This window comes from Phaenicophaeus curvirostris, chromosome 24 (assembly GCF_032191515.1).
Source record: "Phaenicophaeus curvirostris isolate KB17595 chromosome 24, BPBGC_Pcur_1.0, whole genome shotgun sequence".
Classification (NCBI taxonomy): domain Eukaryota; kingdom Metazoa; phylum Chordata; class Aves; order Cuculiformes; family Cuculidae; genus Phaenicophaeus; species Phaenicophaeus curvirostris.
This window is the reverse complement of record NC_091415.1, coordinates 3837952-3863026: the sequence shown is the minus strand read 5'-3', so window position 1 is coordinate 3863026 and position 25075 is coordinate 3837952. Positions and strand designations below refer to the sequence as shown.

Below are 25075 nucleotides of genomic sequence, written 5' to 3'. Positions count from 1 at the left end.
AGAGGGGCAGAATCCCCTCCCTCACCTGCTGATCTGGCTGGTTTCGATGCAGCCTTTGCATCCTCTGTTACCAAGTCCTACCATGATGGAGCTGATCCCTTACGCATACGTTTTTATCCAATTACCACATTAATTTATGTGACACACTTTAATTACACTTCACATGCCCAATGCACTCCCAGACAGATCAAAGGGTTCTTCTCTGTCCATTTAGCCACCCTTGGTTCCAGAGGCCAGAAGATTGTCCTTAAACCAAGCCCACAGCCTCAGATGTCACACCTTGGTGTCTCTGGACTCAGCAGCCGGTCCTGTCCCCTGAAGGGTTTCTCAACCACCACCAGATCCCCTCTAACTCTTGCAGAACATGGGCTCTCTTGTGTAATCTGATCCAGCCACCACCCCACGCACACACACCCTTTTTCCTGCTATTTAGGTAAAACTCAGCTGACAACTTCTTCATTGTACAGCACCACCAGCATCCGAGCCAGAGGTGGTCTTGGATGCCCAACCCTTTGTCTTTGAGAGGAAGAAGACAGGCAATAAGAGACGGTAAGGTTTTACAGCTCCTACCCCATTAAGTTATAATGTCTGTGAGATAAAATATGGGTTTATAAGCGTTGTGTTGTTTTCAGCCCTCGGTTACTTCTGCAGCCTATCAGGTTTGTCTGGCAACTACAAAGGCGTTGGGGGGAGGGAAAAATCTACTTTTGCCATTTTCCTTCTTTTTGAAGTGCTGTGGAGGAGCTCAGCTGGTGCCGTTTTACACTTTAAAAGCAGGACTAACTGCTATTATTTTTCTCAGTGTTGCGTTGATTTTCTGGTTCCATAGACGCTTTAATAGTGCTATAAATTGTCTGGTAAAGGAATTGTTAGTTAGAGATGGTGTCTGGGGTATTTGTTCCTTACTGATGTGTAAATTGGCTTGTGCTGCTGGCGTGCGGTTCGAAAGACGAATGCTTTGTAGCATGATGATAATAATGACGATTAGCATAGGACATAGCAAAGTGGTAATTGTGAATTAAAATCCCAAACAGAGATGCCTGTGCAGATCAGAACTCTCCTCATGTTCCCTTTTTATCTGACCAGCACTCAGAGTGCCAGGGACATTTCCCTCGGTGAGGGAATTTTCTGTGCCTGTTTCTCTCTTCTTGCATTGCTAAAACCAACGTTTCCCGAGTGCATTTGCTCCGGAGCATTTTGTGTTTGTGCTGATAGCACAGTACTGCTCTGCTTCTGGTGAATCCTCTGTGTTAACTCCAATGAATGCTAATTTGGTTTTAATGCCTTAATGGATTCAAAGGGCAAGTGAATATAAAGACCAAGGGAAAAAGGACAGGAGACAGAGTGGTAATGGTTTTAAACTGAAAGAGGGGAGATTTAGATTGGATAATTGGGAAGAAATGCTTTCCGGTGAGGGTGGGGAGGCCCTGGCCCAGGTTGCCCAGAGCAGGGGTGGCTGCCCCATCCCTGGAGGGGTTCAAGGCCAGGTTGGATGGGGCTTGGAGCCCCTGATCCAGTGGGAGGGGTCCCTGCCCATGGCAGGGGGTGGAACTAGATGGGCTTTGAGGTCTCTTCTATGATTCTATGAAGACTGTCAGGTTCAGAGTCCACTTGAGGATAACAGCAGAGGAGGTTTGAGGCAAGAGAATAAATGCTAGATGTTATCCTTATCACAGCTGTCATGTGTGGGAGCATCATGTAACTATTAAAGTAAATGCACCTTCCTCTTCTGTAAAAGGAAGACCATGAGCAACCAAGAAACTATTCTTATGCCTCAGCTTTTCAGAGGTAAGGATCCACCTCTGCCTGCTAGGGCTGCAGGGAGGGTTCAGCAAGGTTTGTTGAGCACTTAGAATTTGCTGTAAGGGTGTTGCCTTGTGATAGACTTCATTTAAAATAAAAATCCACGGTGAAAAATTAGATGAAGTTAGTCAGGATAGGAGTTTCTGGACATGATCTGTCTGGTTTTTCATATTCAGAATAGCATGCAGAGGAGAGATAACGGCTCTGCTGGGACGCGTAGCCTCGTGAACGTACATTAAAGTTTGCATGCTGTCTGGCTGGGGCAGGCAGAGGAGGAATGATAAAAGTGACTGCAGTCTTGTCTTCTGCAAATATAACCACCTCAGCTGAACCCTGCCACACGAGTATTGTATGAAATGGCAGGGGGGAGCCACTTTGCTGGGTAGATCAAGGGGAAAAATGTAACCGTGATAGAAATAATTACCCCTATTTCAGAGATCGGGAGATGGGCAGAGGAGAGGCAGCAGCAGAGCTGAACACAATAGTAAATACTTGCCTTCTGCCTCAGAGACTGCAGGGGAATACGGGCAATTAGAGGAACAGCTTGAAAGATCAAAGTAGGAAAAAAATGTCCTTTAAAAGTGATAAATAATTATTGGTTTTGACTTACAGAAGGCAAAAGGCTATTTCAAGTCACCAAGGAAGGATGTGGGCTTACACTGCTGGTTTTACTGTCCTGCCTCATGTTGGAGGTTTCCTTGGCTGGTTCGTTAATCGAAAAGAAATCCCTCTTTGGTATGAGAAGCTGAAAAAACCTTCGTGGTGTCCATCCCGCAAAATATTCCCTGTTGCTTGGACTGTCCTGTACACCGGCATGGGGTAAGTTCTGCTTCCTTGTACTGCTGTTTCAGAGAAGGACATTTCAAACACTCTTAGAATCATAGAGTCATGGAATGGTTTGGGTTGGAAGGGACCTCAAAGCCCACCCCATTCCAAGCTGCTGCCATGGGCAGGGACACCTCCCACTGGATCAGGGGCTCCAAGCCCCCTCCAACCTGGCCTTGAACCCCTCCAGGGATGGGGCAGCCACCACTGCTCTGGGCAACTTCAGCCAGTGCTTCACCACCCTCACAGGAAAACATTTCTTCCTAAAACTTCATCTCAATCTCCCCTCTTGCAGCTGAAAACTGTTCTCCCTCACCCTATCCCTGCACTCTCTGATCCCCTGGAGCCTCTTTCAGCACTGGAAGCTGCTCTAAGGTCTTCCCTATAGACTTCTCTTCTCCACGCTGAGCAAGCCCAACTCTCTCAGCCTCTCCTCATCTGGGAGCTGCTCCAGCCCTCAGATCATCTTCCTGGCCCTCCTATTTGCTTTTGGGATATCCCTTGTGCTTGAATCAGCAGGGGATGTCGCTTATTCCCAGGAGATGAAGGACAGACTAAGCCAAACTGTGGGCTGAGTTCCTCAGATTCACACTACAGGCAATACTTTTGGCCAAGGACACAGCTCATGCTCAGCTTTGTAAATGGACACTAAAAACAGCCGCTGCCCTGGAGAAATGACATGACCTGTGCAGGTCTGGCACAGGCGACGGGTTTGAGAGCAGTGAGGGACATGGATGCAGCCCCTATGCAAACACAACTGCCCTGCAAAAACCGAACTTACATGAGAAGCGTTTGTCTGTATGAGGGGTCTACTCACTGCAAACGCTCATGTGTTTCCTTTCTTCACAGCTACGCCTCCTACCTGATATGGAACGACCTGGGTGGCTGCAGCAGCAAAGCCATCATCCCGCTTGGCCTCTACGGGGCTCAGCTGGTCTTGAATTGGGCTTGGCCTCCTCTCTTCTTCGGTGCACGTAACTTGAAGATGGTAACGTATGCTGCCATCCATTCATCTGCTGGAGGCTTGTTTGCCCGTGTCCCTGCCACAGAGGTTTTAGGGTTGCTTGGAGGTTTTCTAACAAGCATTATGCCACTGTAAAGAGAGCTGCGAGAAAAGCTTTTGCTCAGATCTGGTTCATGCTGCACGTGGCTCTAGACAATGGTATCAGTCCCTTGCACCCCTCACCCAGCTCTTGCCATGCAGATAGCTTGTCCGGCCAGAGCAGGGCGGGAGATCAGGGAGATGATAGTCCAGCTGCTGCATCTCCTAGTTAAGGATTCTGGGTTGCAGATAAGACCTTCTGGGAGACACACCCTGCGTGGCAAACAGCAAACTTAGCATCCCTGGGCAGGGGATATTAGCTGTGAGCAGTTTATCGAACAAATACAATGCACTGTGCGCTATTGAGCCTGTCGGAGAATGTGCATGAAGGTACAGCAGAGGTGGACTTGCAGTATATTCAAAAAAAACTTACCGAGGTGCCAAGGCCCAGAGGTGACAGAGGTGCAGGATGACACGTACGTTTCCAGGATTTTTGCAGCCTGTAGATGAACGGTACATTTAGAATCATGAAACATTTTGTGTTGGAAGGGTCCTCAAAGCCCATCCAGTTCCAACCCCCTGCCATGAGCAGGGACACCTCCCACTGGATCAGAGGCTCCAAGCCCCATCCAACCTGGCCTTGAACCCCTCCAGGGATGGGGCAGCCACCCCTGCTCTGGGCAACCTGTTCCAGGGCCTCCCCACCCTCAAAGCAAAACATTTCTCCCCAAGATCTCATCTCAATCTCCCCTCTTACAGCTGAAAACCACTGCCCCTCACCCTATCTCTGCCCTCCCTGATCCAGAGCCCCTCCCCAGCTTTCCTGGAGCCCCTTTCAGTACTGGAAGCTGCTCTAAGGTCTCCTCGCAGCCTGAACAACCCCAACTTTCTCAGCTTGTGTTCATATGGAAGGTGCTGTAGACCTCTGTGGCCTCCTCTGGACTCATTCTAACAGACTTTAGAAAGTTTGTTAGGTAATGATAGCTGCTGGCTCTAACACAAGCATGTTTCTGATCTGTCTGCATAGGCATTATCAGCAGAAGCAGGCACTGATCATCACAAAGAATGAATTAATCTGTGGAACTTGATGAACAAAAAAAAATTAACGTTAGCCTAGGCTCCTGGTGTGATACTTTCAGATTTCATTGATGAGAGTTTAGATCCAAGGTCCTGGGGTTTAGAATCACTCCAAGTGACTTTTCAGTGCTAAATCTCCCCCATTCCTATTCCATCTCTCTGCCTTTAGTTGGATGGTTTAAAGTCATGCCAGGGAAAACTACTGCGTGTTCCCAAGAGTGAGCACCAGAGTCATTGTCTTCTTCCTGCTCTCCAGGCCTTGATTGACATCCTGTGCTTGGACAGCCTGGCGATAGGCATGACGTGCTCCTGGTACCGCATCAACAAGGTAGCGGCGCTGCTGATGGTGCCATACCTGGGCTGGCTGGCCATGGCGACTTGCCTCACGATCCACATCTGGAAGGACAACCCTGAGCAAAAACCAGGAAAGAGCGAATAAGAGAAGAACAGAAATGAAGGCATTTTGTGAAACTAAACTATGTTGATGTGAATCAAGATCTAATCATTTGCGGGATTTATTCTGGGACAGGTGTGAAAAAGTGCTTCCTCCTCCTCCCACCTGCATCGTGGTTGTGTAAAAGAAAGGTTTGCACTGTGCTCCTTTAAAGTAACCATGCATCCTTAACCTGAGAACTGTTTTCTCCAGCACTGTCCAGGTTTGGGGGCCACAGCTATGTGAGGACCTTAATGCTATCAGGTCAAATTCCATCAGCCAAACTAGGATTTCATGGTACCAGTGTAATTTAGAGTAATGATCCTGGACCCCCCTTGAGCCTCTACCATTCACCCAATGAGCAGAACTTGTTCACGCATGTGGTAAATCCCATCCCCTCTCCTAGAACAGAACAAAAATGCCCTTCTCTCTTGCACACCACTTTTTAAGAACTTACTTGATTTGTTGCTATTTGTGCTGTTGCTTCATTTTCATCTATCACCTGGTTTGTGCTTTGCACCATTAAATTTTTTATCTGTCAGCTACCAAGCAAGCAGTAATCTGTCTTGTTCTGCTGGTGAAAGGAGACTGGGCACTTTGACTTCTATTTGTGGAGTATCGCACTTCTTGAGTTTCACACTCCAAGATAAAGCAGCAATGATTAGAATGCAAATGCTTCTCCCAAGAGGAAATTTCTCTTTTCCAGCTCCCGGTGCTATTTCTCACCAGAAAAGAAAAAATAACATCAGTGCCTTTGAAAAAAAATACTTTAAATGTTTGCTGTTTTTTTTTATTTTTAAGTACAGAAACACAAGAACCTTCCTGAAATTTAAAAACTTGCTCACATTGCCTTGAAATTTGTAATTACGACTGGCAAAAAGCCTCATGGCAAGTCTGTGAGGTGCAGTACAGGCACCTTATCGCATAGTCTTCCCATTCCTGAATATAATTAATCAGGAAAGGTTCAAACACAAGTTATTCAAAAGAATTCTAGAATCATTAAAGCTGGAAAAGACCTCTAAGATCATGAAGTCCAATGGATGATGAGAAATGGGACTGAGCCATGACAGAATCAGACAGAAAAGGTGCACAGAGTAGCCTTCCCCATCCTTTATTCTGGCTCTTGCCTTTGATAAATCCGAATCTTGACTGTTGCTGCCTACAGAGAATATTTACTATTATTTTGTAATCGATAGAAGCACCATACGTGAAGGGATGTGGGAGATGAGTCTTCTTCCAGCTGACTGCAGATTAGGATGCGCGGTAACACTTGCAGGGGGAGGGTGGGTAAGAGGGCTTAGCTCAGGATGTAAAATAAATTGTATCTGCTTTTAATAAAAACAAGCCACTTCTGTGTGGAGAATAAATAAATCCAAGTTGTTCTTGTTTTACTGGTTTGGCTCTAGGTTTGCAAAAGCTCAAGGCATCCTTTCTGGAGTCCATGGCTTGTGCTGCAGGTCCAAAGGGAAGGGGTTTGGCAGCCAGACTCATTCCTAGGTGCACGATAGGAATAAATCATAGAATCGTAAAATCATGGAATGGTTTGGGTTGGAAGGGATCTCGAAGCCCATTCAGGTCCACACCCCCTGCCATGGGCAGGGACACCTCCCACTGGATCAGGGGCTCCAAGCCCCATCCAACCTGGCCTTGAACCCCTCCAGGGATGGGGCAGCCACCCCTGCTCTGGGCAGCCTGGGCCAGGGCCTCCCCACCCTCACAGCAGAACATTTCTCCTAAGATCTCACCTCAGCCCCTCCTCTTTCAAATTAAAACCATTCCCCTTTGTCTTGTCCCGGCACTCCCTGATCCAGAGTCCCTCCCCAGATCTCCTGGAGCCCTTTTCAGTACTGGAAGCTGCTCTAAGATCACCCCAACGTCTTCTCTTCCCCAGGCTGAGCAACCCCAACTCTCTCAGCCTGTCCTGGTTATGAGCCTAAAGACCCTAACGGTTCCTCCAGCCCCTGCACAGCAGAGCCATCCTTACTTGGCAATGCCTCCCTGTGACAGGCTGCTCCATTTTATGCATCCACAACATCAAAGTAAGGAGGCAAATTTTTGGCTTTGGGGTCCTTCCTGAGTCACCTCAAGCCTGATTTTCAGAGATGCTGAATGTTCCTAGGTCCTGTCAATGGCAGAGCTGGGTGCTCAGTGTGACTGAAAGCCAAGAGAAACAGATACTGGTAGCTGAGAGAAGCTGAAACACGTTAGTACCTTTTTAAAATTTGGCCGTATATCCTGTTGTGTCACCTATTATTTGCCCCTTCCAGCTCCAGGACATCTTTGTACAGGGCTGCTGCAAGCACATGGCTGTGATGTCCTGAGTAAAAGCTGCATGAGAACAAGCCATTGAACAGATGTGTCTGTCAGCAGGAGCAGGATCATAAACCATGAGCACTGCAAGCAGCACCAGAAAGATCATAAGCTACTTTAAATGAAACCAACCTAAAAGCTATATATTTCAGGGCTTAATACAGCTGTGTGTTACCACTGAGCTTATTTAGAGGGATGCCTCGTCTCTGTCTTCCAGAAAACCGCATGCCAAAGAGTAGGAAGATGTAAATTATTTCTTCCTAAAAAGAAGCTGATATCTGGGCTGAAGATTTAATTCAGTGGAGTTCAGAATGATTTAAGGCAGCTGAGCATCATTACTGCTGCCCTTTCCTAGGCAGCATGGGGAAGCCAGAAGGAATAGGGATGAGCAGAGCCACCTAGTGAAGCCAGGAGGGATAAAGCAAATCCTTACAATGATTCCTGCTTTTGAAAAGAACTGTTATTTAAATCACATTTGTGTTGGTAAGTGACTGTGGTTCGAACCTGTGACATTTAATAACATTTCCTAATATAAATATATGGACACACTTTTGATCAGCTTTTGTAAATTAGATCTCTTCCCCCTTCTTACCATTTTTTCTGCAGGTAAAGGAAAATCTGGAATTAAGACTATTGATTTCTTCTGATCTTTTCATGTTTACCTCTCCATTTTCCTAGCTGCTGTGACTCGTTGACTTGTGCTTGTCTTCATTTCAGTTCCTTTCCTTCCAGCAGGCAGCAAAAATATCAAATGTACCTACACATAACATACATAATGGCTTTAAATCATTTGACAGAGATAAATTCACCAAAGCACCCTCTTCTATTAATATTTAAAGCATCGTTTAGTATATTTGCTATTTAAACACATAGACTAAAACTCTTTGCAAAAAAATAACTTTAATGACATTCCAAAGTCAGTCATCTAGAAAATTTCTTAGTTATCCTGTGCAACACAAACCAAAATCAGCCCCTGACCTTGTGAATTGAGAGGAGCCCTAGTTTCCCATCAGCGCTGTGTAACAGGGTTTGTGCTCCTGGTCCATGCAATGGCTGGAAGAAGCATGTAGCCTCACAGGATTTTTCTGGATCCATCCCTGTGTTACAAACAGACCAAAAGGAATTATAAAATGGTTTGTGTTGGAAGGGACCTCAAAGCCCACCCAGTTCCACCCCTGCCATGGGCAGGGACCCCTCCCACTGGATCAAGGGCTCCAAGCCCCATCCAACCTGGCCTTGAACACCTCCAGGGATGGAGCAGCCACTGCTCTGGGCAACCTGTTCTGGGGCCTCCCCACCCTCACAGGAAAACATTTCTACCTAGAATCTCATCTCAATCTCCCCTCTTGCAGCTGAAAACCATTCCCCCTTGTCCTGTTGCTGCCCTCCCCGATCCAGAGCCCCTTCTCGGCTTTCCTGGAGCCCCTTTCAGCACTGGAAGCTGCTCTAAGGTCTCCCCAGAGCCTTCTCTTCTCCAGGCTGAACAACCCCAACTCTCTCAGCCTGTTCTTATACAGGAGGTTCTCCAGCCCTCGGATCATCTCTGTGGCCTCCTCTGGACTTGCTCCAACAGATCCATGTCCTCCATGTGCTGAGGACTCCAGAACTGGACACAGGGCTCCAGGTGAAGTCTCACAAGAGCAGAGTAGAGGGGCAGAGGAAAAAAAACAAGAGAGGTGCTAGAAATCAAAGCATCAATCTGACTTGTTAAAACCATTAAAATTTTGCCTCTGAGTAAGAAAGAGAATTTCACTTGAGGTCTGTTGGGCATGAGCTCAGGGCTCTCCTCCCTACCACACATCATCTTCCTGAGGGATCCTTTTCCCCCTGGGGATCCAGAAGAAGTCCTGGGAAGTTTAGCTTATGCCAGCATTAACGAGGCGGCAGACAGGCTGGATCCCCTTAGCAGGCATGCAAGGTGTTGGTCCATAAATTAGCTTGTGGAATGGACATGATCTCCCAGCTGGTGTCAGGAACATTCACAACCCACGACGGGATGTGTTGCGGTCTACAAGAGTCAAGCGGTGACTCAGACAAAGGCTGCGCATTGGTGAGAGCTTTCATGGGGTTGTGGCATTTAGAGAGAGGAGCCACCTCTCAGATCACTGTGTCTAACGATGATCCCTCTCTTTGGACTCCAGCCAGTCTTTCCAGAAAGATGTATTTGATATTAAACTGATGGTTAGGCTTGATCTTAGCCCCAAGGGCATATCCCCAGCTGTTGGATACGCAGTATTTTTTGTGTAAACAAAATCTTCCTGCCTTTCAGGCCAGCCTCTTTGCCTAAGCCTTGTCTCATTCAATAATTTACCAGGTGTTCCAGAAAACACTCTGGCTTCAGGAGTAAGGAACTTTAATTGATTTGCTGATGTCTGGAGCTATGTTAAAATACAGAAGGAAATGCCAGAGAGGATTTGCTGCTGTGCACGTGTAAACTTCAGAGAGCTGACGATGAGCCAGCAGTTCTGCCCACCACCCCTTCATTAGTGCGAGGTGGTGTGGGATATGAATTCCTGTGGTTTTTGAGCACCTGCAGCATGGTTAGGGCTGACCTTCCCCTTGAACTGCTCCCAGCAAAGCCGCAGCAGAAGCCCAGCAGGAAGGAGGTTGTGCTGCTTGGAGCTGTCATGAACTTCTGATTGGGCTTTGAATTAATGGGACAGCCAGCAGCACCTACCAACAAAACAGACTTCTTCTGGGCTCCATGGCAGCATGGTACTGGGTGTGTGAGGGTTGGGAAGACCCAGGCTTCAGCTATGAAGATAAAGCAGGCAAGGAGGGGAGAGCATCGCTTATCTCTGCCTCCACCACAGCTCCATTTCAGCTCTGGTGCAGTGAGGAGCTACCACCCCAAGCAGAGGGATGTGGGCACTGTCAAGATCAAACCTTTGGGGCTCTGCACAGCTAACACAGTGCTTCCTGCTCCTTCTTTTAACTCTTAGTAATGTGGTCCTGCAGCAGGAGGAGAGGGACAGGTGAGAGCCTGCAGGGGCTGAGCTGAGGGAAGGAAAGCTGCCTCTGCACATCACTGTCAGAGCGTTTATTTATTTATCATGTAACGGTAGTTACAGCTGGAAAAAGCAAGAGGGGGATTGCTGCCAGACAATGTATCTAGGGAGATGTTTTGTTAGTGCCACCAGCTGTCCCCTTGGAATAGAGAGCAAGTCTGAGCCGTGACTCACACAGCCAGGTCTTATTTCACTCTCACATCTCTCCAAAAATGTTCCTCCAGCCTGAGAACACAATAAAAGCCTCCTTTTCCTAGCAAGGACTTTTGCAGTCAGGTCTCTTCTATTGTCCCTTCTGTGACTGGGAAATGGCAACAGCCAATTAAACTCAGGAAAGTAATTCCTGCTGCAATTAGAGGAACAGCATGCGAGCTGTCTGAGAAACAGGTTGAGGGAATACAGTAAAGTCTATGCGAGATCCCTGTTTAAGATGAGGAAAAAAAGTCAATAGACTTTGGTCAGTTGTTCAGAGATGCCTCTGAAGTCAGTGGAGAAACTCTTCTGCATCAGATCTTACCATTCAATGCTCCAGCAAAGCCAGAAAGCTTCTCCCACAACAGGTTGCCTTCTTAAACCTTGCCTTTGCTGGCAGTGCAGACAGGTCTTCAAATCCTACTGCAGCATTGACGTCTCTAGGTCTACTCCTTCCCATTGCTTTCTTTGTCTCTGTTCAGGCATTCTGGTCTCAATGCCTTGACACACTGCAGCCAGATCTGTTAGAACACAGGGAAATAAACTGCCAGATGTTTCAGGACACATCTGTCAAAGGATGAACAGCCTCTGACAGGAAAGCTTGGGTCTGTGCCACTGAGATGGAGTCAGCTCTGTGTCCGATCCCGTGGCTGTGGTGCAGGGTTGTGGTCACTCTGTTGGAGGCTTCCTCACACAAGAGGAGCAGCTGCTGAAGAGGATTACTTACGAGGGAAGAGTCTGCACCAACCAGCTGCATTCAGTGTGCTGGGAACAAGAAAAGGCCATGGGGCTCTGCTGGAAATGAGCATTGTTTAGCTCTTGCCATGGGGAAGCAAACAGGGAGAGTCAGTGGGCTTATTTTCTTTCTTCCGATGCAAGACCCGACGTGTGCAGATCTCTCATGCCTCTTCTGTGGCTGAATAGCAATTCTGCTGTGCAGGTCTCTGCGAGCAGAACAAAATTCATGGTCATAAACCATTAAATCAGTGGAGAGAGAGGCAGGGTGGAGGGAAGCCTCAATAAAAGGTGCTGGTTGGCAAGCACAGTTATTTTAGTTAACCTAAGTGCCATTGGGAGGTCCTTACGTGAGGGTAGTCACATCCCAGGCACCTCTCGGCACCTGTGCCCCAGCTGAAGGAGCTGACGGAAAAAAGTTTCCATCACTGGCTTTAGTTCTTCAGCCCATGCACGCGTGCTCATTTATACACGTGTGCACTTTGGGAGAGGTAGGATCACTTAAAACCAACCAAACAAAATGGACCAAATCTTTTATCCCTATGGCTGTAACGCAAAATATTAGATTGACAGCAACTTGGTGGTGTCCCTTTATATTTTTGGCGCAAGCAGACGCTGCAGGGGGGTGGCTCATGACTATTTAGTGCACTGCCCTAAATGGAGCTGTGAAGCAGCTGGGGAAGGGCTGGAAAGAGGCAGAGTCTCAGTGCTACATTCCCGAGATTAGATTAGAGCCTGGCCCTGCAGAGGGGCCAGGCCAGTGAACGCTAAAGGCTGCAGGAAAGATGGGACCCTGGCCATCAAGAGCTTCCAAAAATAAAGAAAAGTGGGTCAGAGGGACTGCAGAGGGGCTGGAATGCTTCTTTAAACTGTAAGGGTAAGAAGGAAACAAGCTGTCACTCATTAAGAGAGGATTCCCATCCCCAAAAATGCTGCCTGAAATGTCAAAGGTGAAAGTAATTGGACAAGGGAGCTGGAATTTGAGCATAGTTACCATGCAAGAGGAAAAACACTACACCTGCCTTCCAGGAAAGAATTTAAAGCTTAAAAATAAATAAAAATCTGCACCATGAAAATGGAAGGTACATGTTCCACAGATAGGATGTCTTAGAACTTGTCAAATCCTTGATCACACCGTTGTCACAATCCTCTCCGTGCCAGCTGTGTCAGTCATCAAATAAACAACTTCTCATCACTAGCAAACAGTGCGGGAGTACAGGGGGGTGCTCTGTCCCCAGAATGATTGCATTTCAGCAGTATCACTAAGGAGAAGCTACAAAGGATATCGTAGCATGGAAAGGCATGCTGTGGATAGCAAGGGGGCTTGAAAGAGTAGCCAGAATTAATTATCTATGATAATATATTATTTATTAGGATCATAGAATCACAGAATGGTTTGGGTCAGTAGGGACCTTTAAGATCATCCAGTGCCAACCCCACTACCATGAGCAGGGACAGCTCCCACTATAATAAATTATCTGCCCAATGGCATAGATTTATTTCCCTTAGTGATAGTGCAGGCTCCTCTAAAGTCTCTAAAGAGCTGACTAAAACTGTCACAGAGACCGAGTTTGGCCTGAAACCAGGTATGCACACCCATTTGATTTCTACAGAACACAGTTTATCCTCCTCAAACTGTTTTCCACTAAGTACAGAATGAATACTCAATATTCCTACTTATCTAAATCTTGATGACGGTGCGTTCTGAATTGAGTGTAGAACCCAAGATGCTGAAGATTTGATTTCCTATATGCCTTAGCTAAAACACGAGCTCTGCACAGCCACACATTTGCCATGTACTTTCACCCTTGTGGCATAGCAGGATTAATCTCTTTGAAAAAGAGTCCCCAGGTTTTCCTTAGGCTTGACTCACATGGGATTTATATAAACTTTGAATTATTTAGAGTGAGAAATTGAAAGAATTCCACATAATCCTGAAGAAAAAAACGGAAGAGACAACTCCCCCAGCCCAAACACATAAAACTTTTCAGAGGTGATGTGAAAGCCACATTACCCACCCCACCACCCTTTTAAGTTACCAGAGCTGCTTCAAGAAACCCACTTGATACAGCGCCAAGCAAACCAAACATCCCAGGCTCGTGTCAATAAAACCTTTAAAGTCCTTCTCATTTCTCTTTGTATGAAAGGCAGACACCGCACCCACATTAGCTCAGGCAATTCCCATTAAGTACCTTTCCAGGATGTGTCCAGCACTCTGTCCTCGACACCCTGCTGACACCAGTCCCACTGCTCCTGCCTGTCCCATTCTTTGGCTCCAGTGCAATCATTCATTCATTCAATATCTGCATCTTCTGCAGCAGTAAAGGTGAAAGAAAATGAGAAACACTACAAGAATCGCTAAACCAAGAGGTTTTCAAATACTTACTCTCACCTAGCTCTGTGATCAGTCCCAACGTGCTGGGCACTTCTCAAATCTTCAGGTAATGGAGATAAAAAACATGGAACCCTGAGCAGATGCTCAGCACATGCACTTGGAACTGCCCTGCACCAGAATACTGCCCCACTGTCAAATATCAGGTTGACTAAAAAATCTAGGAGAAGGTTGTGGCTTGCATGAACACCGGTACAATCTGACATCAATTTCAACAAGCAAGACTTCACCCTGTTCAGCTCTTGTTTTCTGTCTCTGCATGGATGAATAGGGTGGAAGGAAAGGTCTCCTGCTCTTTCACAAGCTCCTGCTGCAAGGCTCCCTGAGGCCAAACCCACCAACAAAGGGGATTTTTCAGTAAACCAAATGGGGACTGCCCCTTTCCCTTCTTGCCGAAGCCAAAACACTGGTCCTTCAAGGTCAGCAGGATAATAAACTGGCAAAAGAAGAGAGATGGAAAAGCTGCCAACTCCACATCTTGCCAGCTTTCTGTCACACTAACAGATAAATAGACACTCATGCTTCCAGGATTTTCCATCCATTGCTTAACCCGCCCACAGTGAAGTCGTCACTTAATTTTAAATTAAAAGGGGAGCAAGAGGGATTGTTAAAAAGACCTAGAGAAAGCAAGAGAAGGAGGTGACACCCGAGAGCCCTAGGTTATCCTACCCCATCCAGCCTCTATCATTGCTGCTTTGTTCCATATTTAGCTCCCGACAACTGTGCCGAGTGCAGGAACTCCCAGCTCTGTTTTTCCCTCCTCCTTCTACCGTCTCCTCTCCCTTAGAGCACTCAAAAATTGCTTTCTTTTTCCCGGTGTCCATAACTTAATATATTCCCTTATACTTAAGAAGATGGCAGAAAAGCAGGAGGAACCCAGCAACACTCAGAATGGTGAACCTGACAACGCAGAGGAGGGCGAAGAGAAAAAGAAGAAGAAGTTGAAGCGGGAAGACCTGCCACCATTTGAAATCGTGACGGGGTAAGAGTTTTAAAGATAAATATGAGGGTGCAAGAGAGTGAAGTGCGGGTGGTCACAGGTCTCTCCCTCAGCTCTTATGTTGAGTAATTAAAGACAGCGTTTTCAGCCAGTGCACTTCTGAATATTCCCAAGTGATGTAAGAATGGCTTTTGGGGAATTTTGTTAAAAGTTTTGCTGAGCTTTATAGAGGATGGATTCACACCAAGCAGGCAGACGATTCTGTTTGTTTTCTACAAGTGGGTCTGTTTCCATAGCGTTGACTTACAGTGCAAGCAGTCCCACTGCCTGTGATGGGATGGCTTGCCTGATGATACTGGGGTGGAAAGTATTGGCCCTTGATGAGCACTGAACATTGATTTCTTGGTGTGATCAATGGCTCTTGTCTGAAAGTTTCTCTATCTATGGGTTAGAAAAAAATGCCCCTGCTATGGCTGATTTGCTTTATGGACCTACGGGACAGATTTTTCAAGAGAGCTGAAAGTCCACATTTTCAAGGGCTCCTCACCCACAGCTGGAACCTGACTTTCAAAAAAGCCCAACTCGCAGAAAGCTAGCAAAACAACAGACAGTTGTCAAGTCAACAAAGCAGCAAGCAGCTCCTTTTGCTTCAGTGAGCCTGGCTTTTGAAAAAGGCAGATAAAACAGAGATCTACTAGGAAGCTGAACTCTGTCAGACATAACTGATGGCTGCAACTAGAAAAAAACTCTGTAATCTGCTATCTCCAAGCACTTCAAAATGCTCACTGTAGCAGTAGCAAGAAGCCCTGTGTCATTCTTCCCTCAGCAGTCACCAAAGCAGTGCTCCCACCATGTAAACTAAACCCACGATTTCCTCCAGGTGCCCGAATGTAAAGCTCAAGCCAGACTCTAAAATCCACTTGGAATCCTTCTGCCTGTGATGTGGTCACTGGTAAGAAAGATTCTGCAAATAAAATTGGGTTGGCATTTCTAAAAACGATGCACGAGGCAGGACAGCAGTTGAAACAACCAGGGCGTTGCAGAATTTGACAGGGCTCCCCACTATGGAAAGGCTGCAGCAGGAATCTGAGGGATAATGTGTGCTTGCAGAGAAGCGTAACAACAGGAAAACTTAACCTGCTGAGGTTTCGGAGCGAGCTGCGCCAAGAGAGGTACCAGAGGAAGAGCAGGTAGGGATGTAGGGAAGCCTCAGGTAACCAGTTAAGGTCTGTACTGTGGCATTTACATACCTTATGCTGATTTTCACTTTCTATATCCTGATACCAAGCAGGGTAGAAGTTTAAGGCTCCGAAACAGAAGCATTCAGATATTTAGTGAGGGCCCATAGTGCTGCGAGTACGTGAGTATCCACACTGTCCTCATCCCGTGCTTATAAATACCTGGTGAATTCCTGCAGGAATCATGGCATCTCCTCTAATTATTCATAAATAACTAAAGTGCTGGCTAGTAAAGGTGAGAATGAAGAAATACGGCAGAAATCCTGAAGGACCCTGAAAAAGGTACAAAAAAATCCAGCAATTTTCACATTTGTTATAAGAATTATCCTGTGAGCTCAGTCGGTGTCTCACCCCACTGTGATCACTGTTTGGATTTCTCTAATTGTTTACAAGTTTTCAGCCAGTAAAGCCAATAATGTGAATTATGAGGGAACACATAACTGCAATGCTAGAAGCACTTACATTCAATTACATTGCATTTCAGTTTTAGCCCTTGGATTAGGGACATCTTAAGACACACAGCCAAGTTTTCAAGCTGTTGCTCATAACTCCAAGGAGCCTGGTTTACACAAAAAGGGCTGGGAACCTATTCACTCCGTTTAAGAACATTAGCCTCTTTTTTGTCAACACTTGGTTGGTCCTGGATAAATACAAACCCCATCTGTGTACATTTCATGACATTTAAGTAGACTCATTTATTTACTCTTTGCCCAGGGTGTAAAGGAGGTTCCTCCTACCAGGGAGAAATTCTTTGTTCTTGTTACTATTGATCATTACAGACTTCCTGTATTCAATGAATATGTTTATTTGTGAATAAATGTCAAAGAGCAAGCAAGGGGACACACTTTTATCAGCTCAAATAGCCTGAGACAATTGTATTAATAATCACTGAACAAATATTTAAATCTAAAGTATATGTCCTACCACTTTACAGCATCTTTTAGATAATCCCACAGTTTTATTCTCTCACCAGAAGCCCTCACTCTCTGCACCCACCCAGCATCCTGTGGTGCTGGGGTCATGCCAGGTAGCCTCTGTAATTCCTCCAGCCTAAATTAAAAGCGCATTATTGGTTTGGTCCAGTACCATTCCTACAGACTGAGGTTTCTGCCTCAAAGTTTCAACCTTTTTCATCTTGATATGATCTAACAGATGGCAAAACACTTTGCTACCCGGGGCCAAGCCCTTCAATAAGTTATGTTGGAGGCATTTAGACAATCCCTAAAGATCACCAGTTAGTGAGAATCTTCAAAGAAATAGAAGAATGATGATTTCAACTTTTCTCTTCCAAGCTGTGAGACCTCCTGCATCCTCCTGTTGGAGCAGGTGATGAGTAAGAGCATTGTGACAGTTCAGTGCCTGTAAACAATTTTTAAAAGAACCTTTCCTGTACATGAAACTTACCTGCAAGTCTTACACTGAATACGATGCCTTCACTGGAGGAGTAAATGGCAAGAAAATGTGACTAATTGCAAAAAAAACAAAACCAGAAAAACAATTAGTCTAGTCACTGAAATATCTGATATCTGTGTGTTCTAATAGATTATGAAAACACATTCAGGATGGCACAACTTTTACGTTCAGCATTTATAGCAGTACAGCTTCCTGTATAAGAAATCATGAGAATGGAACTCGCACCTCCTAGGCATATTTTGTTAGCATCATCTTTCCTCGATGTTGGAACAAAGGAAAAAAGGGTAAAATAGAAATAATATTAACATTTGCACACCACCTGCCATTCAAACATGGGAAAATTGGCTTGCTAGGAATTTGTCATTGACTCGGAAACAGTCTGTTCAAAGCTGGACTTGAGTTTCCGAAGAAGTTGGTTTACTCTGTTGCAGCAGTCCATGCAACTTTTTCAGGGACATGTTTTGATGCTCAGTTCTTTGTGAAGAGTTCTCATCTACCCAAATAAACACCACAATTACGATACTTCACTTTGCAACTAGGTACGAGGGTCATCAGCCAAGCATGCTGTAACTCAGAGGTGAGATTATGCAGCGAACAGGACTGAAGCATGCACGCAGTGTTAAGAGACTAACAATTTGTTCTTGCCCAGTCATTCACCGCTTAATCACTTGCTACGGGGCTTTCCAGTTACTCACAGGACTGGAGACACCTTGCCCAAGTTCCCACTGCTGGGCAGAGCCACATAACAAGGACTCAGCCAAGTCCTGTCAGAACAGAAGTTTACAACTTGCACTTATGCTGAAATGTCCTCCCAGCTCTGGTTTCCATGGGATTATGCTGATCCTCACTAAGTAACACACACAGCTCACTGGCTGCCTGCGTATCCACGATCAGATTTTCCAAGCGCAGTCAGCCACTTACAGGCTTGGAAATTCCCTTAGCTTTTTTTTTTATATTGTTTATCAGAAACTTATTAATTAAGCTGATGCACATTCCATGTTGCTAAGAGGACAGATTTAGGCGAGCATCCCAGATAATCCTAGTTAGATACTGAGATGATAAGCAATAAAATCCATCTAGAAGGCCTGATTAAACACACCTCTGAGTCAATGCATCCTGGAGGAGATCATTGCTATTTGAACAGTCCATCAAAACACGCAGACTCAATCTCACCACTGATGGAACCGCTTCTCAGTCAAGAGAGATAAATCAGGAACAAGTGACTCTGATGTGCTGCATTTAAATTCATGACATTCCTTTAAAACAACTTATTGTAGCCTTACAAACCTAGCTGTGAAACAAGGCAATGGGTGGCTTGTGTCAGACTCAACATAGCTGGACTCCAAAGAAATCATTAATTAAGGATTCGTTAACCAAAGAACCACTCATTATCTAGGATATAAAGCAGGAAAAGCCCTATTCTCTGAAGCATGTGTTTTTTTCTTTTTTTTTTGTCTCAAAGAACAAGAGAAAGGCATTCAGGGAATAAGAGGCACTATGCTAAATTGGAGTCTGATCATGCTCTTTAATAAATCAGTGAAAGTCTCACAATTGATGTTAAAGAAAACAAGACTCACTTAAACAGGTAACTTCAAGTCCCTACTGTAAGCGAACAGAGGTCAAGATGCTAAGAAAAGGAAGTCAAAATAGTCCTTCTGGGTAGTTTAGGACTTGTGCTGGTTCCCCTTACACAGGCTTGTGCAAACTCTCCAAGCAAACCAGAGAACCACAGACCAAACCATACCCAAACAACATGATTTATCTGCTCATTAATCAAAATAAAAGTCTGTGTCTACACTGCGGCTTCCCATCCCTCATTAATACACTGCCAGCTAAAACAGTAGTAGCATGGAAGGCTCCCAGACGGGCTTCTCTATCGTTTAAGTCCTGTCTTGTGCAGATCTCCTCTAAGTAGAATTGAACAATGTAAGGGCTTCATTATATCATTTAAGCAGCAGCTGAAATTCTGCTTCTAATAAAATTTTTAAAGCCAAACTTGTTCTCTAAGATCGCACTGTCACGAATCGGTATGTGAAAAGAACTGCAGTGGTCCTGGACTGACAGCAACAATGGATATTCCAGTGTAGATGCTATTCCCTGAATGAATTCATACATCCTTTTGCATTTGGAAGACTAATGATGTGCCTCTCTCTCTCTCTCTGCAAAGCACAACTGTGCCAACCCAGCCACATCAGCTCTCCCACCATTTGGCTGGTACAGCACACTGATATTCCAAGTGAAGTTGTTCATCTGTAAAATCACACTGTTGGGAAATCCAAACCAGAAGTGGGAACTGTAACTCCAGGCCTTTTACTGCAAAATTGTGTAGCTGGCCCAAACAGACCCTCGATACTACTGTAGTATCATATAAAATTAAATAGAGAGAGTGCCCTTTTATGTTTTAATGTTCTCAAAAGCCAAAAATGCCACAGGACTTTGGCAGCAAGAAAATTCCTGGCTGCATTAAGACTAGCATGGAATATACACACAGCAAAGAGGAATTTCTGAAACTTTGTAAATGGAATTAAACATTTGTGGAAAATTGTATTTAAACTTTTAAAATAACACAGCCAAAGCAGCTTGACAATAGCTGTAATTTACTGAGTTAAGTATTTAGAGAGCACACCGTTTCCAATTCTTTTCCAAGCAGAAAATACAGTACATAATATAATATTTGCAGCCAGTTATTACATGAAGAACTACCAAATGTCTGTTCCCTGGCCTGTCTGCTCAGACATTCTCATTCCAGCCCCTCTGATCCGCATAGAATATCATGCTATTTGGGGCTTTCATGGAGTCCTAGCAAAGCCTTATCTGTTGCATACTATAGGAAGACATCTGCTAATTTTAAGAGGCATCAGATCCAGCTCTTCATGGACAGCCGTGATTCCTGCCTTGCCACCATCTCACACTTTCACTGTGGTCCATACCGGCACGTCCCACAAGCAAACTGACAGTACACTCACCTGTGGTTCCCACATTACTAAGTGAGCGTAACATACTGATCTTGATTCTCTTCCCTCTTTTCCATACCCCTCCCTTCCAGTCTCTTCGGAGACAGCTTGTGACACACTGCATCACACATTTTTCCTTCCTCTCAGCACAATGATGCTTTGCCACTTACTCCAACAGCCTTATGGCTTTTCCCAATTAAAATTTCTGTGAGTGTTAGAATCTCTCCTGACCTTTGCTCAGGACACCCCCTGGAGAGCCCTGACATTATCATCCTACTGCAGATGAGACAGGGGTGGATAAAACACTTGCTGTTTTACAAAGATTCATTATCATCTCAATGGGAATATCAAGGTTATAGGTCTACCTAAAGCTCAGACGAGAGGAATACAATGTGCCAGAAGATTACCAGTGTCTAATAAATGAAATGTTGTGTTGCTGCTTTTCATTATTTCACTTTGGCTACTCTGTGCAGTCTTCACTCCCATCCTCTGTAGCACTTAGCAAGGAAGCCTGCGCCTACAGAAAAGCTGGGGAGGGGCTCTTGATCAGGGAGTGCAGGGATAGGACAAGGGGGAATGGTTTTCAGCTGAAAGAGGGGAGACGGAGATGAGATTTCAGGAAGAAATGTTTTGCTGTGAGGGTGGGGAGGCCCTGGCCCAGGTTGCCCAGAGCAGCAGTGGCTGCCCCATCCCTGGAGGGGTTCAAGGCCAGGTTGGATGGGGCTTGGAGCCCCTGATCCAGTGGGAGGTGTCCCTGCCCATGGCAGGGGTGGAACTGGATGGGCTTTGAGGGCCCTTACAGCCCAAATCTATGATTCAATGATGCAGCTTTCCTTTTTCACCTCTTTAGTCAGCAACACGTAAAAGCAACATACAGAATTCTACAAGACTAACCTTAACTTCCCTAAATAAGAGCAGACTACTTTCTTCGGGCGAGAGAGGACTGCAAACACATTACTCACTGCAATGATTCACTTCGGATGATGCTCATTTAGAAACCCAGATGGGAAGAGGTGCAGAACATTTAAAAACAGTATCTGAAGTTTATCAGTAGGATCCCTGAGACAGCTATCAAATTTCAGTGGGAAATATACTTTTTCATAGTGAAGTTAGATTTGATCTCAGATATTTTACTAAACCAAAGTCACAAAATAATCTTGCTGACTATTAGTATTCAATTCATACAGGAAATGTAAAACTAGAACACATAAAAACTGCAACTTGTCAGTCAGGCCTCTACTCAGAGGAAATCCAGACTGCAAAAGCACTGGAGGTAAAATATTAATTAGCAATGCTACAGTTATCACCCTAACAATTTAGGAAAATATATCCCGCAGATGCATAGTGCAACATCACACTGAAAGAATTACATTAATGGCCTAGAAAACAGTAGAACAGTGCGATCTACAGGTGTGTTAAGACTGGGAAAATGCCAATTGCCGTCCAACAGTAAATGCCATAGTCTCAGAAATACCTTGCAGAACCAAGTTCCTTTTCAAATACCACAATACAGACACTAGAAGTTCCCAGTATAAGTTTGTTAAAATTAAGGGGAAAACACTAGGTAATGAGAACAGGCTTGGAAGCTTCACCACGTGGCAAAACTAGCTGTAATTGTTGTATCTTGTAATTGTTGATGCATTTTTATCCTCCTACTAAAAGGCATCTCCTTTTAATACACAGAGAAATTCAGCCATCATAGACACAGCAACTTCCCCCACATCATGCAGGAACTGTAGCCCTTTATTATCTGACTCTGAGATGCTTCTCTCCTCTCCCCTCTCTACAGGGAGCGCCTCCCAGCCATATTTTTCAAATTCCAGTTCAGGAACGTGGAATACAGCTCAGGCAGGAACAAAACCTTCCTGTGTTATGTTCTCGAGACCCAAGGCAGAGAGTCAGTGACTTCTCGGGGTTACCTGGAAGACGAGCACGCGGCTGCCCATGCAGAAATGGCTTTCTTCAACACCATCTTACCAAAGTGTGAATCGAGCCTCCGCTACAACGTTACCTGGTACGTCTCCTCCAGCCCCTGTGTGACCTGTGCCGACCGGATTACCGAGACCCTCAAGAAGAACAAGAACCTGCGTCTGACAATCATGGTAGGGCGCCTCTTCATGTGGGAAGAGCCAGAAATGCAGGCTGCCCTGAAAAAAATGAAGTCAGCTGGCTGCAAGCTGAGGATTATGAAGCCTCAAGACTTTGAGTATGTCTGGCAGAACTTTGTGGAACAGGAGGAAGGAGAGGAAGCAAAGGCTTTCGTGCCATGGGAGGACATTCAAGAGAACTTCCAGTATTACGAGGAAAAGCTGCTTGAGATTTTGCAATGAAGCTCACGTGAGTGGGGATTTCCACCTGGTCACTTATGTCCTTGTATTACAGACTCCTTTTTCAGGTTGTTAAAGACACAACACAGAGCCAATTTCAGTTACTGTTACTCTCATATGTACCTGGCTGGCTTTGCCTGCCCCTGACTAGTGAAAATAATCCTAAGCAGAACCTTACCCTTCAAGGGCAGCAACACTGCAGCGGGCTCCTCCACAGCAGACCCATGAGGGATTTAGAGCTGGAGGGTTTTTTTCCCTTCTCAGAGTAAACAACTCTACGAATAAATAATAAAAAGGTACAAGGGTCACTAGGTGCAACAAGAACACATTGTTCCCCACATGCGTGATACTCAGGACATGTGTGTAAACAGTAAGAAGAATGTAGAGAAAAGGAGATTTCCCCACTCCCGAAAGCCTACCCCTCTAGGAAAAAAAACAACCACTGAAGGAAATCACAGTTATCACTGCAGAATTCCCTTATTTTTGTTAAGAAGTACTAAAGAGTCTCCTATTTAGGCCATAAAATGAGGTATTTGAAGCTTGTAACACCTCTCTCCTTCCTTCCCCAGGACCAATTCAGAAAAGGTCTGTTAAGAGAGATGTGACAGACCTTGACATCTGGAACACTCCCGCTTTCTGTAGCTTTGATTCCACCTGGATGGAGCATCAATTCCTGGAAGACTAGACCCAGAGGGACTACAACACAGAACTTTGGTGTTTGGGATGGTTTTGGTTTATTTCGTTCCTCCCCCTAAAACAAACCAATGCTGCCCCTGCTGACAGGGAAAGAGAAGGTGATGTACTGTGCGGTTCAAGCCCTGAATAAAAAGGATCACAGTGGACCTACAGGAAAGACTGCAGGCCTCACAAACTGCAATTATGTTATGAGAAAAGATCTTAGAACAAAGCTGCAAATTAGGTAAATCAATTCAGAAAGTCCATACTTCATAAATGGTGAAAAGAAAGGTGGGGTTGAGATGAAGAAAAAACCAAAAAAAGGTCTTCTTTCTCTGTCCTCCTCAGTAATCAGAGCTGTGATTCAAATTAGGGCTAACTTGTTTATTCTAAATTATGATGTGAGTCCTAAGTACTTGATTTCAAATACATCAAATACCTTCTCCCCCTGTTCAACAACATTTGCAATATAAAACTGGGAAAGAAAGTGAAATAAAACTGGAAGTCACTGCAAAACCTATAGCTCTGTTTATTCCTTCTTCTCTATTTGCAAGAGGTCCTAAATTTAATCTGACAAGTGAGACATCCTGGGACAGCTACTGATGAAATATTTCATCGCTGAAGCGCAGCATGATGAGAAGGGAGAATTACTATATGCCAGAAAAATTTCTAGGGTACATACAAGTGTGGGAGACAGAGAGAGAGAATATGGGCATATTGCTTTCCACACAAACCAAGACACAGACCAGACAGGGTCACAGGGATGCTCAGGAGCTACAGAACAGTGTCCTGGTTTAGCCCCAGCTGGAAAACAAGCACCACGCGGCCACTTCTCCCTCAGTGAGTGAAGGGACAGGGTGAGGGGGAACACTCTCCAGCTGAAACAGGGGAGATTGGGATGAAATGTTAGGAAGAAATGTTTTCCTGTGAAGGTGGGGAGGCCCTGGCCCAGGTTGCCCAGAGCAGGGGTGGCTGCCCCATCCCTGGAGGGGTTCAAGGCCAGGTTGGATGGGGCTTAAAGCCCCTGATCCAGTGGGAGGTGTCCCTGCCCATGGCAGGGGTGGGACTGGATGAGCTTTCATGTCCCTTCCAACCCAAACCATTCTATGATTCTATGAAAGAGGTAAAGCTTGTGAGCTGGGATAAAGGCAGGGAACAAACATACACAAGGCAAGTACTGCACAGTGCATTTGCCCACCACGCAGACAACACCCCCCAGCCTGTTCCAGAGCAACAATCCCACACTCCCTGGCCAGCTTCCCTGTTATACGGTGGCACATGGCACCCAGCTCTCCATCTTGGTTTCTCCCACCCTGTCACAAGCTGGAATGGTGCTAGAATCATACACACAAAACTGCTGACCGCACCATCTCTTACCTCTGTCAGCTGCACTAAATCCTGGCATAAATTTTCAAAGCAGATAAAAACAAGTGGCAACGAGAACACCTTTGCGGAACCACTGTGCATTTCATCTCTCTGCCACTAGATTCAAGAAACAAACATAAATAAGTGAAAGGACTAAATCAACAGGCAGTCTTCATGTCCACTCCTGATGAGCTGAATAATTCCAAGTTCTTACTTCTCTTACTGAGTTTATTTTTTTTCCAGTCATGTATTTAGCTACAGTAATCATCCACCAAAAACATATTTACAAAGGATGGTCAACAGAAAGATTAATAATATGAAACTCAGAAACCTGATTTACAGATCT

General features: G+C 45.3%; 2 protein-coding genes and 1 long non-coding RNA gene across 4 annotated transcripts; 2 read left to right on the top strand and 1 right to left on the bottom strand.

Annotated features, from left to right (window-relative positions):
- The first annotated feature begins 379 nt into the window (after nucleotides 1-379).
- On the top strand, nucleotides 380-6211 carry LOC138730644 (translocator protein-like). The gene is made up of 4 exons (XM_069876003.1): nucleotides 380-549; nucleotides 2416-2622; nucleotides 3478-3616; nucleotides 5004-6211. The coding sequence occupies exons 2-4, from the start codon at nucleotides 2450-2452 to the stop codon at nucleotides 5184-5186; spliced, it is 495 nt and encodes a 164-aa protein (XP_069732104.1). The 5' UTR covers nucleotides 380-549; nucleotides 2416-2449; the 3' UTR covers nucleotides 5187-6211.
- A 1186-nt stretch (nucleotides 6212-7397) lies between these two features.
- On the bottom strand, nucleotides 7398-16302 carry LOC138730649 (uncharacterized). Of its 2 annotated transcripts, XR_011339060.1 has the most exons (6): nucleotides 16008-16302; nucleotides 13618-13737; nucleotides 11016-11211; nucleotides 8469-8587; nucleotides 8083-8247; nucleotides 7398-7508 (listed from the first exon to the last, which is right to left on the bottom strand). It is a non-coding gene; the product is annotated as an uncharacterized lncRNA (long non-coding RNA). The 2 variants fall into 2 exon arrangements; XR_011339059.1 differs by lacking the exons at nucleotides 13618-13737; nucleotides 16008-16302 and adding an exon at nucleotides 12494-13429 and having other exon boundaries at nucleotides 11016-11634.
- On the top strand, nucleotides 14398-23884 carry APOBEC2 (apolipoprotein B mRNA editing enzyme catalytic subunit 2). The gene is made up of 3 exons (XM_069875990.1): nucleotides 14398-14799; nucleotides 22152-22699; nucleotides 23259-23884. Exons 1-2 carry the CDS (start codon nucleotides 14672-14674, stop codon nucleotides 22690-22692), a joined length of 669 nt encoding a protein of 222 aa, XP_069732091.1. The 5' UTR covers nucleotides 14398-14671; the 3' UTR covers nucleotides 22693-22699; nucleotides 23259-23884.
- The last annotated feature ends 1191 nt before the right edge of the window (nucleotides 23885-25075 follow it).